Raw genomic sequence first — 14975 nt, 5'->3', positions numbered from 1 at the left:
GTACCACCTCAGTCAATCTTCAACCTCTGACCTTAGCAGCTGAGACCAGCTTGGCTCAAATCACTGGAGCCAGAGACCAAACCTCTATGGGTACTTGAACAACAGACATTCCTGCCTGATTGTTCTAGAGAGAGAAAAAGTCCAAGAAGGGGACACAAGACAGGTAGACAGGTGCAGTCCAGTGAAGGCGCCCTTCCTAGCTGGGACAGATACCTCCTTGACAGACCTCACCTGTCAGAGACCCTAGTCCCCTCTCTTCATTTTATTCCACTTATACCCCTTCACCCCAAATCATTCCCAATTCCAATCATACCCCTTTACCTCAAAGACCCCCATTTCAAAATAGGATTGCACAGAGAAGGAAGCCCAGGGCTTCTGCATGTGATCTAGGAGTCTGGGGAGCACAATTAGAACATCAGCCCTGGCTCCCCACCCAGTCCCCAAGCACATCCAGGATCTTTGTTGCAATTCATGGTCCAGACCGTCTGTGGGTGCCAATGGCAGAGATACCCTTCCCCCCCACTTAGCAATTTTTGCCCCAGCTCCAACCCTCTTCCCCCCTGAAACTACACAAACAGAAATTTTTACTGTGTTTTAGAGAATCGTCATCAAATCTTTCATTATTCTTCCAACATCAATTGACACACTTGTGCAAGGGCCACTGTACCTGATTCATTGAATGGGCAACAACAAGGCCCAGTAAGGAACCTCAGTTCACTGAACCTCACTGAACCTCAGCTTCCCCTTCTATCCACAGTGGCAATATGGCTGTCTCCACAGACGGTGCCATGTCAGAGCACTTCAGAATAGACAGCCCACCCACTACCTTCCTCCCTGTTATGATTTGGATTGGGTCCCCTTTGTTTCCCCCCGAACAGGACAAATCCAGGTCTTAATGCCAGGCCCCTGTCCATGTGACTTTGTAATGAGAACCAGATCTCTGTGAGTCTCATCATATCAGATGCAGTCATGGGGGTTAGGAGAGTCATATCCCACTACCAGGGTCCTTCGAAGAGGGAATTAGAACACAGACACACATAGGAGCAATGCCAGGTAATGGCAAGTGCCCAGAGGGCCAAGTCTGGGCACCCCCAGATGCTGGAATAAAGTGCTTTCTGGGAAATATCCACAATCAGAATGAGCTGATTTCAGAAGCCCATAGTCCTTTCTCCAAGCTCACCACCGGAGGAAATGTGTGCTGGGCCCTGTGCACAGTCAAATGATGGGGCTGGGATCAAGTAATGCCAGAGTCCACCTGCCATTGGGGGAAGACCTTGACCATGACCTTGACCTTCTAGGGAAGCTGTATTGAGGCTGCAAGAAAAATGCCACTAAAAAGTAACTTAGAAAATATTTAGATGAAAGGCTTGTGCATGCATATGTATATGCATGTGAGTGTATGTCTTTGTGTGCATGCATTTGTGTGTGCACACGTAACTGCATGTATATTTATGTACCTAGAAGTGTGTGAATGTATGTTGTGTTTTTGTGTGTGAATGTGTGTGAGTGTGTATATGGCATGTGCCTTTAAGTATGTGTGTGTATATGTGTGTCTTTATGTGTGTGTTCATACACATTTATAACTCAACTAAAACATGACCTTGAACTGGAGAGTCCAGTCCAACAGGGCTGGGAGATGTCTGTGTATGTTCCCTGCTGGTCAAGCTTACAAGCCCTCTGAGCTCATTTTTGACTTTTCTGAAAAAGGCAGAAAATTAAACTGAATGTAATGTGAAACAGGTCTTGCACACGGAGACAGTGGGAAATGCTGTCTGTGGCTTTATTCTTCTTATTCAGGGTGTGAGCCTTTGGAATCCCTACTTTATGAGCCTCAATATTTTTTACTAATACATAGGTTAAACACTAATTTCATAAGGTTGTTGTAGGGCTTGAACTTATGGCTTGGAACCCCGGTGGGCAGAGGGGAGTCCTAGAAAATGTCACTGTTTCAACGCCATTGATCAGTGTAGTTCTCACAATCGGACACTAGAGGGAGACATAGTTTCATTTTTGCTCCTGAAGCTAGAGAAAGATTCTGAAGACCTTCAAAAAACCTTCTAAAAAAGTAACTCTAGGGTTGGTGGTAGTGGGGGGGGGGGGTGTTGTTTTATTTTGTTTTGTTTTGGGAGTTTTGGGTCACACCTTGTGGCGCTCGGGGGTTACTTCCTAGATATGCTCTCAGAAATCGCCCCTGGCAGGCACTGGGGAACATACAGGATGCCAGGATTCCAACCACCAACAGTCCTGGGTTGGCTGCATACAAGGCAAAGGTCCTACCGCTGTGCTATCTCTCTAGCCCTAGTGTTGGTTTTTTTTCCCCCTAGTAAAAGGACCCTCGGCCACCCCCACGGAGCCCACTCTAGATTTTTTTTTTTTTTTCAGAACCCTCCACCACCTCCATGGAGCTCACTGTTTGCTTTCCTTTCATAGAAATAAAGCAGATCAACGACACATTTCTTAAGAGTTGGCTGGGAATCACAAATCTCAGTGGAAACTGTAGTATGTCGTACAAGAGACATTCTCCTACTTGTATGCTGTACGAAAGTCACGTCAAGAAAGGATGAACCTTCTGGAAGTTTTCCATCTAGGGCAGAGCAGATCAGAATTGTGGAGCCATTGCTGGACCTCAGTTGTAGAGTAGAGCTTGGACAATCCATTAATTCCCTAAATCAATGAACCTGCTTTGTATGCATTAGTTACAGTGTCCCTGCAGTTGTCTAAAGCCTGTGTGTGTGTGTGTGTGTGTGTGTGTGTGTGTGTGTGTGTCCCTCCTCCTTACTGAGTCTAATGGAATATGTCAACAGTCCAAAAAGTAGAGAAAACAGAGACCCACATGGGCGCTGTGGGGTTGCAGAACTCACTCGCAGACCTTATATATGCACCCTTGAGCCACTCCGGGTGCAAACCCAAAGGGGCCCACTTCTCTTGGACTGTTTTCCCTTCTCCACTAGCTGGGTGACGGGGCACTGAGACCTCTCGTGGAGAGAGCAGAGTGCTCTGGGCGGTCAGTTTCCTCGGGGACCCCACGGGGCACCCCGCATCCCCCGCGCATCCCGCGCGCATCTCCAGGCCCAGCGGCGGTCCCTCCCGCCGCCGAGACACGGCGCACGCGCGCCACCTACCGACGACGATGAGAACTTCCCGCTCGATGTGCGCCTGGATGTAGATGCGGCCGCGGCGCTCCGTGTGGTCGGTTCCGCACAGGCTGGGCACGTTCATCACGCAGCGCTTGTGCACGTTCATCATGCAGGCTGCGGGGTGCAAAGAGACACGGGGCGCGGTTCAGGCCCAGGGCAGGCCTGTGGGCCCCTGCAGGGCTGCGGAAACCCCCCCTTCCCAGGACAGGATGCAACTGGCTTCTCCAGCTCCAAGCCCCATCCACCGCTCCCAGGTCTGATGGTGTCTCCTGGTCCCTGCACCCTTCTTGTGGACTGGTCAAAGGCACACCAGAGAGGCCCCCGGGAGAGGATCCCAAAGTGACGGTAATTCAGAGAAGCAGGAATGGCGTGGACCAGACTCAGCGGCTGTGCAGGCTCACCGGTCTTGGACGATTCACCATTCCTCCCTGTGGTTATCCCAAATTAGTCATAAGCTATTAGACGGTCCTGGGCCCTACTTTGGGGCAGCAAAGTAGCAGCCCCACATACCCCCTCAGTCCCTGGAAGCTAAAGACAATGCGGGATGTGACCAGGAGAGGACTGATTCCTCTGTCTCCCTGGGCTTAGCAGGCTCCAAACATCACTCATAGACTAATCCGGGTTCCCCATTTCCCAGAGGCTGAGCTCCCCTGGGCTCTCTGGAACGAGGAAGGTGTGCAGGTCTCCGAGTTCTTGGGGGGCATCCCCTATGATCTATGGGCCAGGGGAAAGGCTGCCTTTCGGGGGCTATGTTTAGAAACCCTCCTCCCAGAGACGGGCACAAGGTTCTGAAATGCCCCTTGTTGATCCACCCCAGCTCCCGAAAGGGCAGGCTAAATGTAGGCAGGTGGGAGAGGACAGGAAGGGGTGCTCAGGATGAGACCCAAGCACCCTGTGTCCCTCCAGACCACCCAGGCTGGGTCCTGAGGCCAGGAGCAGGGGACAGGAACACGCTCCTGTGTGTACACTCAGTCCTCCTGCCCTGCCAGTTCCAGTGTCTGTCTGTCCATCTGTCCAGAGCTGGGGTTATAGACCTGTGGACACTAGTACCCCGACCTCCAGACCCTGGACACTGTGGCAGAACCAGCCCCAAGCAGCACTCACTGTCGCATTTCATGCCCTGGTGGATGAGGCCGTAGAGCAGCGAGCCGCAGTGATCGCAGAAGGTGGGGCTGGAGTAGGTGTGGATCTTGAACTTGTGTTTGCTCCGGGGGTCCTGAAGGCCAAAGAAACAAACAGGACAGTCAGCGAGGGGTCATCCTACACATGTCTCACTGGGGTCTGTGAAGCTTCTGCTGATAGAGAAGTGCATGAAGGGGATGCTCTGACCCCCTGGCTTTGCGCTCAGTGCCCCTCTTCACAGCTCAAGCACTCATTCATCGGCAATTAACTCACACGTGACACACAGGGGCCACCCAAGTGACAAGTGTGTCTCCTCCAGGGAGGTAGAGGCCCACCTGGCAGTGTCTTAGAAAGCAAAACACCCCCAAATCATCGATGATCCGGTAAAGACACCCTGGCAGAGAAATGAAAACAAGGCTCCCTTGAAAAATTCGCACACAACGTTTGGAGCCACGTGATGTAGACGTGTAGACAGCCCACGCATGACCTAGTCTGGCTGTAGATTGGGGGTCCACAGAGCGGCACTTCCCAGCCATCAGAAGGAGCACATGATTTTCTGAGCAAGTAAGCTGAGAGAAGTAGACCCATTCCCTCCCTGTCATAGGTGTCCTACTGGGTGATCCCATTTGAGAGTTGATCTGGGAGAGGCAGAACCTTGGGACAGCAAATGGGTCAGCAGTGAAGAGAACAGAGGGCAGAAGGCTGCTGGGCAGGGGCTAAGGCTTTAGCTGCATGAAAATTCTTTCCCAACAAGCCTAGCTCAAAGCTCTGGGCCATGGAAGGCTTTGTTGAGAAGCTAGCTTTCAAGTAGAGAAATGAGGGCTTCCAAAAACAGAAACAGAGATAGGACAGCAGGTAAGACACTGGAACCACAGACAGAATGATCACAGGAGAGGAAAGGGAGAAGCAAGAAAGAAAGCCACATCCCATCTTCTCCCTTCTTCACCCTCAGAGCCTGAAGCCTGGGGATGTGGGTGGTGCCAGGAAGACATGCCAGGGTATTTTGATCAGCTTTTCCAAGGTGAGGGAGGAACATGTTCCAAGTTCTCCAGTGGCTTTCTGAAAGTTGACACTGTACTTGTACTGTTTGCTTGGTTTCATTTTTGCTATTAGCCCCTACTCAGTGGTACTCAGGCAGTCACTCCTAGTGGTGCTGGTGTGTGTGTGTGTGTGTGTGTGTGTGTGTGTGTGTGTGTGTGTGTGTGTAACTCCCTGTGATGCTGGGGGAACCATGCAGTGCCAGGGATCAAACCTGGGCCTACTGCATGACAGGCCCTATAAGTTCTCTCTTCAGCCATGAGTGGGGAGAACAGAAAGCCTGATCTGCCTAGACACACATACTTGTGGTCATATTTATTTCATGATTTAGGCACAGGAAGAGATGAACGGGGTCTGAGTCAACAGTACTATAGTCACAGGTGAGATGTAAAATGTCTCTCGCTCAAGTCTTAGTTTGGGACTGGATATGGCTCTAGGATACCTGGCCCCTTGAACAAAGGCACTACGGAAATTGAAGAAGGGAATGGGGGGGAGCAGAAGGCCCTGAAAAGGTCCTCAGCAGGAGGCTATAGGAAAGCACATTCCATGGATCAGAAAGCAATGACATGGAGTAGAAACCAGACTTCTCCACACCTTGCATTTCATTGTTCTGATGTTCTATAGGACATCTCAGCATTGAGCCGGATGCCACAAAAAATCCCACAGCGCAGCATAGGCACCACCACACACACATGCTGTGTTACACCACAGTCCACCGTACCCCCAGGAGCAAACACAATGCCCCAAACTTCCTCAGAACCAAGAAGCAGGGAAACCTTAATTGGGGCTCTGTGGACTGGGAGTTTATGAAGGAACATAGAATGTGCTCAATGCTTTACTCTGTAATTACACACGCTGAGGCAGCAGAGGGGAGAACACCCTCATCTGGTGCTGCTCTTTCCTTTAGCACCCCCAGAAGAGAGAGACATACTACTAATTCTAGACCAGGCTCGTGTTCCTGGAGCCACCAGTTACTGTTTGCTCATGGCCCACAAAACCATGGCGCCTTCTCCCAGCCACTCCCCAGTGGGCAAATAAGCATTTGTTCAATTGGAAAGACAGATTCTGTTGTATTAAAGCTGGTCTGGTCTGATTTTAAATGTGATTTCCAGGTTAAGATCTGCACTGGTGTGAATGTCAACAGCAGGGGTTAATTAATGTCAATAGCCACATTCAAGCTGAACGCTTGGCTCGGGCCCTTATTGGTTTTGGATCCTCAGGGCAAGTTATTTGGCCCTTTTGAATCTGGTTTCTCTACCTGAAAACAAGCTCATCGTCTTATCTTATTCCTAAATTAATGAGAGAAATCAATGAGCTGCCCTGCCCTGAACTTTGCAAACAAAAATAACCATCCTAAATGCCCCCTGCTTTTTCCCCTTCAGATCCTTTGTCCATTACTAAAATCAAGTTCGTTTTTCCCAGGTATGTTCACAACATTTACTATAAAATCATTAAGGACCATGACCTTTCACTATGACATATCCAGAACATAATTTCCCGGCTTTAACTTGGCTTTTGGTTTTGAATTACCTGTTCAACGAGAGAGAGAGAGAGAGAGAGAGAGAGAGAGAGAGAGAGAGAGAGAGAGAGAGAGAGAGAGAGAGAGAGAGAGAGAGAGAGAATGATTAGATAAAGGAGCTTTTCTCCTTTATTGTCTTTGTGTCTGCTATTATCTTTAGACAGTTCTCCCCAGGATTTGCTTCTAGTCCTGGTACACATCCACTCTCCATGGAAATTGTGATTTCCTTGGATTGCATTTTCGCAGGAAATACCCCTTTTATTTCCTTACTTAGCCGGTTGTGACAACCGATGTAAGGGCTGCATCTTCCCTTGGCTTATCTGAAGTGCCTCTTTATCATATACTCAGGCTAATGTTTCTTTTGTTCATTTCTAAATATTCCTTTCTGCTTCACTGATCTGTCTCCCTCTTCCTGCCTCAGCACAGCACTATCTGAATCCATCAGAGGTGCACAATACCTGAGTGTCTAGAAATGAGGGCTTTAGTCTCCAACACCCACTGTTACTGTCTGCTTCCCAAACTTCCATCATGGTTTTCACCTACATATTCTTTCAGACTACGTGGGAAAAGGCCATCTTGGCCACTTGTGCTCCTTTCCAGAAGAGTCCCCACTCACAGCACCAGGTAGTTGAGCATGTGACCTCCAAACGGCCAACTGGTTAGGTCTAAAATGTAGAAAAGTTATTGGCCTTTATAGGTTTACTTTGCAAGCAGACAGTCATTAAAATGCTTAGGAAGGGTATTGGGTTATCTCCTAACATCCATACATATATTCCCTCATACATGGTTCATGTCAGATGGGACTGTTTCTGTGCTTCATCCCACACCTGTCTTCATTCCCTGCATTCATCCCTTCTGCCAAAAGAATGACTCCCTCCTGCATTCATTTCACTCATCCCTTTTCCCAAATATTGCTGAGCACTTTGCTTGAGCCAGTTGGGTGCTGGGAGAGATGCATTAACCCCCTTTTCTACTCAGGACCATGATAGTTGTAAGATATAAATATTAGGATATTTATAGCATTACATGTATCTGTCCTGTCATGCACCAGGGCCAGACCCCGTGACTTCAGGCCTTATCTGGCTTCCAGGTCAGACAGTTGCCACCTCAGAGAGGAACAACATTACATGGATCTGTGTCCAGGGAGAAACAGAAAGTGCAGAAGTGCCCTTCTCAGGAGGAGTCTGGGGTGTGGAAAGGGTGTCCAACATGGGTTCTACAGAACCCACTTCCACTTCCACAGAAGTGAAGCCTGAGCCACAATCTGGAGACTGAGCAGACTCAGAGATGATTGAAGTGACAGAGAAGATCATTCAGCTAACTCTAAAGTCAGACTGTCCCCAGGCCACTCCAATGCCCTGGCAAGCCATAACTGGAACCACCACTCAGGGGCCCAAGATATTCGAGTCCAGTGAGGAGATCCATCTCCCCAACCACTTCCTGGCAAATGGGGTTCCTGTCAGTGCTAAGATGCCTAGGATGCATAAGATGCATAAGATGATCCAGAACCACTTGGGATTCTTGTTTCTTTTGTTTTGGGAGCTAACCTGGCAATGTCCAGGGCTCAGTCCTGGCTCTATGCTCAGGAATCACTCCTGAAGGTAGTTAGGGTATCTCTGTCTCGGTGCCACCATCCTAGAACCTCCATCCCTCCCTGTGGCTGTTTCCTATTGAAGACCAACTCCCAGTTCCTGTTGTCTTCCCTGCCTAGTCTCTTTAGATCCCGCATGTGAGAGAGATGTTCTGCATCTGCCTCCCCTTCTGACTAACTGCACCCAGAATCATCCTCTTCAGATCCCTCCACATCACAGCAAATTGCAAGATTTCATCTTTTCTTAGAACCCAGTAGTATCCCATTGTATATATGTGAATGCTAGTTTTTTATCCAGCCATCTGTTCTTGGACATTTGGGTTGTTTCCAGATTTGGGCAACTGTGAATGCCACTGTAATGAATATTGAGTGCAAATGTCTTTTCTGAATAGATTGATGGGACCTTGGAGCTGATGCCCAGAATTGGAATTGCTGGTTCTGTGAAAGCTTAATTCCTCGTTTTATGAGGAATGTCCATACTGTTTTCCAAAAAAAGCTGAACCTGTCAACATTCCTACCAGCAATGAATGAAGGGCCCATTTTCCCACACTAAGGCTTCTTAACCTCAAAAAGTACATTTGGGACAATTAGGAAATCTGGGAAACACTTGTCTGGAAGGTTCAAGGCAGCAAGAGTTGGTATCAAGCTCTTTAGACTCAGTCATATACCCAGGAAGACAGGAGAGATGAGAGACAGGGAAGAGAGAGTGAGGAGAGGTGGGGGAAGATGGTGCCCAAAATCTGGGCAGAGAAGGCAATGGAAGGGAGGTCTAGACCCCTTGAAGGGTCACCACAGGCAGAGGGGCCAGAAGGGACCAGGCTGTGGGACCTGTGAGTAAGAAAGACCATTTGATTTGTCTTCCTCACTCTTAGAGAAAGAAAGAAAGGAGTTGGATTCAGAGACAGAGAGAGACAGCAAGAGAGACAGAAAGATATAGAGAGTATAGCTGGAGAGGTGCTTGCCTGATACTACATTGGGTGCCCCAAACCCATGAGCAGAGCCAGGAGTTAGCCCTAAGTACTGCCAGGTATGGCAAAATTTCACACATACCCCAGTCAAAAGAATGACCAGGCCTCCTCAGGGTCCCAGTGACCTGAGAGTCAGATGTTGATGGACAAGCCTGGATGGAGAGGGTGGGAAAGTCATGGCCCATTCCAGGAATAGTGGAAGATTGGGGGTTGAGGGGTGTCATCCCTAGTATGTTTCTAAAAGGACAATGATGAGGTCACACACAGTTGGGGCAATAATGCCTAGAGGTGACAGGCAGGGGAGATGGAGCTGACCAGAATGACAGGAGTCACATTAGGGTCACTGCAGGGCTGACAAGACAGCAATAGGGATTATGTATGTGTGTGTGAGATTGAAAGACAAGACTCTAGAAGTGAATCAAGTTCAAACCCAGACTCTAATTCTCCTTGGTCAGGGCAAGGCACAGCCAGCAGGAGAAAGTCTCTACTTGCTTTGATATCCTCTTCCACAAAAGCATCAAAAGAGAATCTTGGAGCAGGAAGACAGTCCAAAGGGCTTGAGTAGCTGCCCTTTGGGTGCTGAACACAGGCTAGATTCTCTGCATTGATTGGTTCCCCCCCAAATACCACCAGATGCAACCCAGTTGGTCCCCAGACACCACTGGGGCGGCCCTAGTATCACACCCCCAGCATTGCTGGGCCCAAGCAGCTATCGATCATTCTAACCACCCAAATGCTAGCCTAAACAATAGGGGTTGGCCCCTGGGGTCCTCTGAGCACTACTTAGGAGCAACCCCAAAGTATCTTTCTCAGATGTTGTTTTAATACCCACAATCACCGAGACCTGCACAAGGCACATGCCCCATAAAGGCAGCCCACCAGCCCATGAGTAGAAGCACACAAGGAAAGGGTGGGCAAAGGCTGGAAGCAGAACAGGCCCAACCATATCCACAGGCCAGCAGAGCTTCAGAAATGCACAGAGCAATGACAGGAGCTGTGCCTACACAGGCAGCAGAGCAGAATCAGGCACCTGAGCCAGGCCCTGAGTGAAGAGTTGGGAGGCAGAAAGCACAGGGTCTGGAGCTCTGGGTCAAGTATACAGTTATATAACATGCAGCCTCTGGCTTTTTGTATATATAAACCTGACGTGAGACTCCCGGCTTCCCTCAGCAGCAGGTGTATTGGCACCAGAGCCCGTAAGTGAAGGAACAGAAAGGGTGACCTTGGCAGGAGCAGACAACAGACTATCCATAGCCAGCACACAAGCATGACCACAGCCTTCAGCTTGCCATTTGACTGCCATTGATGGACCAGAGGAATGTTCAAAAATGGTGTGTGTGTGTGTGTGTGTGTGTGTGTGTGTGTGTGTGTGTGTATGTGTGAAGTCCAGAACCATAGTACAATCCCCTCCAGCCAGTGGGTATCTGGGTTCAGGAGAGCGGCAGGTAGAAAACTTCACAGGCAGGCTTCTTCACAATATATCACCTTTATTTGCCCTGGCCAACATGTGTGGCCTATATCATAACCATTTATGCATGCTATCCTCAGCTTGCCCTGCATCTTAGCTTTTTCCAGCCATCTCTCCTCCTGCCCTTTCTCCAACTCCATCCATGCAAAATCCCCTTTTGCCCCTGAGGCCAAACCTTTTGTAACCTCCCCAAGACCCCTCCCAGAAATGGAAGGGTCTTTCTTGTAGGTAAGGTTACACAGGAAGAATTGGGGGATGTGGCTACAGAAAGGTACCCCCACCAGAGGGACAGAGTCCTGGCCAAACTGACTCACCCACTTATCTACTTGGCTCCTGCTGCCTTGAAAGCACCACTCCAGATGCTGCACATCTTTTCCAAATCCTACAGCTCTGAGCATAACCCTGGGAACCCTACAAGGCCAGAGGGAGTCCCCTGAAGTCAAGTGGACACAGATCTCCCAGGGACCCAGATCTTCCTTAGTGCACTGAGAGTATTCAAGGGTTGTGTGGCCTCCACCCCCACACACAATACACACACATACACAGAGTATCTTTTGTGTCTGTTACACAACAGCCACAGGCATGAGGTAGCAGGTGAGGCTATGCAGGGGATTTCCCAGGGAGTGGTGACACTGAGCATCTTTGTCGTCTGCATGTCTTCCCTGGAAGAAAAAGAAGGAGGAGGAGAAGGAGGAGAAGGAGAAGGAGGAGGAGTAGAAGAGCAAGAAGAGGAGAAGAAGAAGAAGAAGAAGAAGAAGAAGAAGAAGAAGAAGAAGAAGAAGAAGAAGAAGAAGAAGAAGAAAAGAAGAAGAAGAAGAAAAGAAGTAAAGAAGAAGAAGAAAAGAAGAAAGAAGAAGGAAGAAGAAGAAAAGAAGAAGAAGAAGAAGAAGAAGAAGAAGAAGAAGAAGAAGAAGAAGAAGAAGAGGAAGAAAGAAGAAGGAAGAAGAAGAAGAAGAAGAAGAAGAAGAAGAAGAAGAAGAAGAAGAAGAAGAAGAAGAAGAAGAAGAAGAAGAAGAAGGAAGGAGGAGGAGGAGGAGGTATTACCATAGGTCCTATCTTCTGGAGATTTCTCAAAAGACACTGAAAGAGCAGGACATGGAGGAACTAAGTCCCACAGTCTCACTACTGCCCAGCTCACAGTAGGGTGTGGAGATAGCCTCATATCCACTGCCAGGCAAAGGCATAAAAAGGGGGCCTCACACCATGAGGCACATGGTTCAGCCTTTCAGACATCGAGACATGGAATAAGATGGGGGCCTCGTAAGGCAGGAAGTCAAGAGAGAATGATCAGGCATGCTAGACAATTGCAGTCTGATTTAGGATAAAGGAGGTGTTGGAAACAGCCCCTGACAGATCGAGGGGCCATAGACTAGGCCATCTGTAACACTCAGCAACTTAAAACAAGAAATTGTGCTTTTTACTACTCATGTGATGCAAACTAAAAAGAAAGACAAATATTAGAGGCATTTTCTCAATTAGACAAATACCAGATAAAGACAGATATTCCTTCTCTCTTATGTAATATATAAACAAGTAAAGATTAAATAAAAAAGACTTCAAATTCATCCTCAAATTCAGGTCCCAGAACTTATCTGTTGGGGAGATAGGGAAACAGAGGGCTCCAAAGTGGAGCAGGTCATAAAGAGGGGTAGAAGAATGGTGACAATTGGAGGTTGAATGAGGTGTGACTATTCATTTTGGGAGGCATGTTTTTTTAAAAGGCAATTCTGAAATCTATAATAATCATATACATTAGCCTGACCTTGCTTTACAAAAGCAAATTGTACCCAGCATACCCTATTTAGGTAAAAAGATTCCTTGGAAATTCCAGAATTTCAGATCAGTGGAGGATGGAGAATGGAATGGCCTAAGGAATATGAAAAGACAGAAGCAGAAGGAAGATCAGGGGCAGAGCTTCCAGTTCAGGCTCAGCAACTTCCAAAACTCTATGCTGCCTCTTTTCATGGCTTTTTGCCTTCACTTCCTATATTTCTCCAAGTTTTAGGGGCTTCGGAACTGAAGGACTGCTGAGGTTTTTACCTGTATGAGACAGAGATTAAGATTCTCCAGCCTGGGGGGCCGGAGAGATAGCACAGTGGTAATTTGCCTTACATGCGGAAGGTCGCTGGTTCAAATCCCGGCATCCCATATGGTCCCCTGAGCCTGCCGGGGGTGATTTCTGAGCGTAGAGCCAGGAATAACCCCTGAGCATTGCCGGGTGTGGACCCCCCCCCAAAAAAACCCAACAAGATTCTTCAGCCCCCACTCCATTCTTTAGGTTCAACCCAAAACCAAGTAATTTACTCACAAGCTTTTTACCTCTTTCAAGCCCCGGCAGTGCATATCTGTTAGCAGGGGAGATGATTCTCAAAATATTGCATGCCACAGGACTTCTTCCCCCACAGCATAAAACGCTGTCTCTTTGTGACAGTGAGAGACAAAAGCTGCTGAGATAACTGCGAGTTTCTTTTCCACACTGGCACAGTATTGCACAAATCATCAGCACATCAGAGTGGGACCCTTCATGCAGGATCTGCTCCATCATCTGAACTACCTCTTTCGAGCACTTTCCACCAGAAGCTTTTCTGCTCCCAGCCCTCCATGGGAGCCTTTGTATTCCAGTGTGTAGAAGAGCAGAGGGCGGTTCAGCAGGTCCAAAAACAAGGCAGGGCTTTAGAAATTCAGGCCCTCAGAGTTGAAAGGAGCACCAGTGAATCAACAGGAAGATGAGCCAGGCAATGCACAAAGCAAATGAGCTTATTTCCTCTTCACCTGCGTTCCAAAAGGAGGGTGGTGCTGTGGCCTCTTTATTATTATCCGTTTTTTTTTTTAACTATTGGGAACCAGCTGACCAATAGGTATTCTACTCATGACCCACTTAAAATTCCAACACAGTCGTTCTAGAACAGAACCATGTTCCAGGGAATCACCAAGCACTGCTCCCAGCCAGTTACCTAAAGAACTTTTACATGTGGGTTTTCTGGCCCTCTCATTCAAATGAGCTCAAAGCAAGTCAAGCTGTCTTATCTGCAAATCAGCATTTGGAAGTTGGAGTATACAGAATGGAGGGTGCCCAGCCACATGTCTGAACTTCCTTTTTTGGGTACCAGTACTTCCATTCTCATTTAACACCCCCCCACACACACACATAGTGTTGAATCTCAAAGGAAACACCCAAAAGAAAAATCTCAAAAGAAAACAACCATGCACCACTCCAATAAGCAGAGCGTGGCCACACTATCTTTTTTCTTCTAGAATCTGAATGTGGGGTGAAAGTGTCACAAAAACCCAAATTCCACAAAACCTCAGCATCAGGTTGGCTTCTAGGTCTCTGCAGCACATCACATCCCCTCCAATAAGTTACTTACTGGCACATGAAGAACCAAAGCCCATTTCAATGATGCAGACAAATCCTCTGTCCTTAAAATCCCATGCATCGGCCCTCTGGCTGGCCAAGGACAGCCTAGACACTCAGCTAGATTTGCCAATCCTGTGGGGAGGACATTTAGCACCCCACCAGGTCTCCTCCTTGCAAAGACCTCTGGGAATAGCCTCCTTGGCTTCCAATCCCTTCTGTGGTGGATGCAGAAGTCACAGATTGTAGCTAAGTCAGGTAAATAGGAAGGATCTTTTTCTGTTTATTTTGTTTTGTGTCACACCCAGAGGTGCTCAGGTGCTCAGGGGTTACTTCTTGGCTGTGAGCTCAGAAATCATTCCTGACAGCCACAAGAGACCCTATGGGATACCAGCAATCAAACTCAGGTTGGTCGTGTGCAAGGCAAACACCCTACATGCTGTACTCTCGCTCAAGACCCAACAGGATGGATCTTTACAGAACCATACACTTTCAAATTTAGCTGATGAGAGAAAAAGAGAAAGAGAGTAAGAGAAAAGAGGAAGAGAGAGAAAAGAGAGAAAAAAGTGGGAGGGAAAGGAAAAGAGCTAGAGGGAGGAGGGAAGAGAGCTGCACTGACTTGATTCATCCCTGGAAGATGCAGCCAACTCTTTCCTCTCGGTGCTGGTATGATCGTCTCAGAAAGCTAAGAGAATTATTCAGCCCTAATTGATTTTTCATCTTCTGGCAGGAACCAGATAGGCCTGGAGCTCCGTGTGCTGTGCTGAGCCCTGGAGC

General features: G+C 48.2%; 1 protein-coding gene across 2 annotated transcripts in view; it reads right to left on the bottom strand.

Moving 5' to 3' along the window:
- The window catches only part of PRKCB (protein kinase C beta), a 359342-nt gene that overhangs the window by 166296 nt on the left and 178071 nt on the right, over positions 1-14975 (bottom strand). For both annotated transcript variants that reach the window (XM_049789114.1, XM_049789113.1), the window contains exons 4-5: positions 4242-4353; positions 3123-3251 (exon numbers count right to left, since the gene is read on the bottom strand). In XM_049789114.1, the coding sequence (XP_049645071.1) occupies positions 3123-3251; positions 4242-4353 (241 nt within the window). The remainder of the gene's footprint in view (positions 1-3122; positions 3252-4241; positions 4354-14975) is intronic.

The sequence above is a fragment of the Suncus etruscus genome, chromosome 15 (assembly GCF_024139225.1).
Source record: "Suncus etruscus isolate mSunEtr1 chromosome 15, mSunEtr1.pri.cur, whole genome shotgun sequence".
Taxonomy (NCBI): Eukaryota; Metazoa; Chordata; class Mammalia; order Eulipotyphla; family Soricidae; genus Suncus; species Suncus etruscus.
Note: the sequence above shows the minus strand (reverse complement) of the source record. Positions and strands in the feature narration are given on the sequence as shown.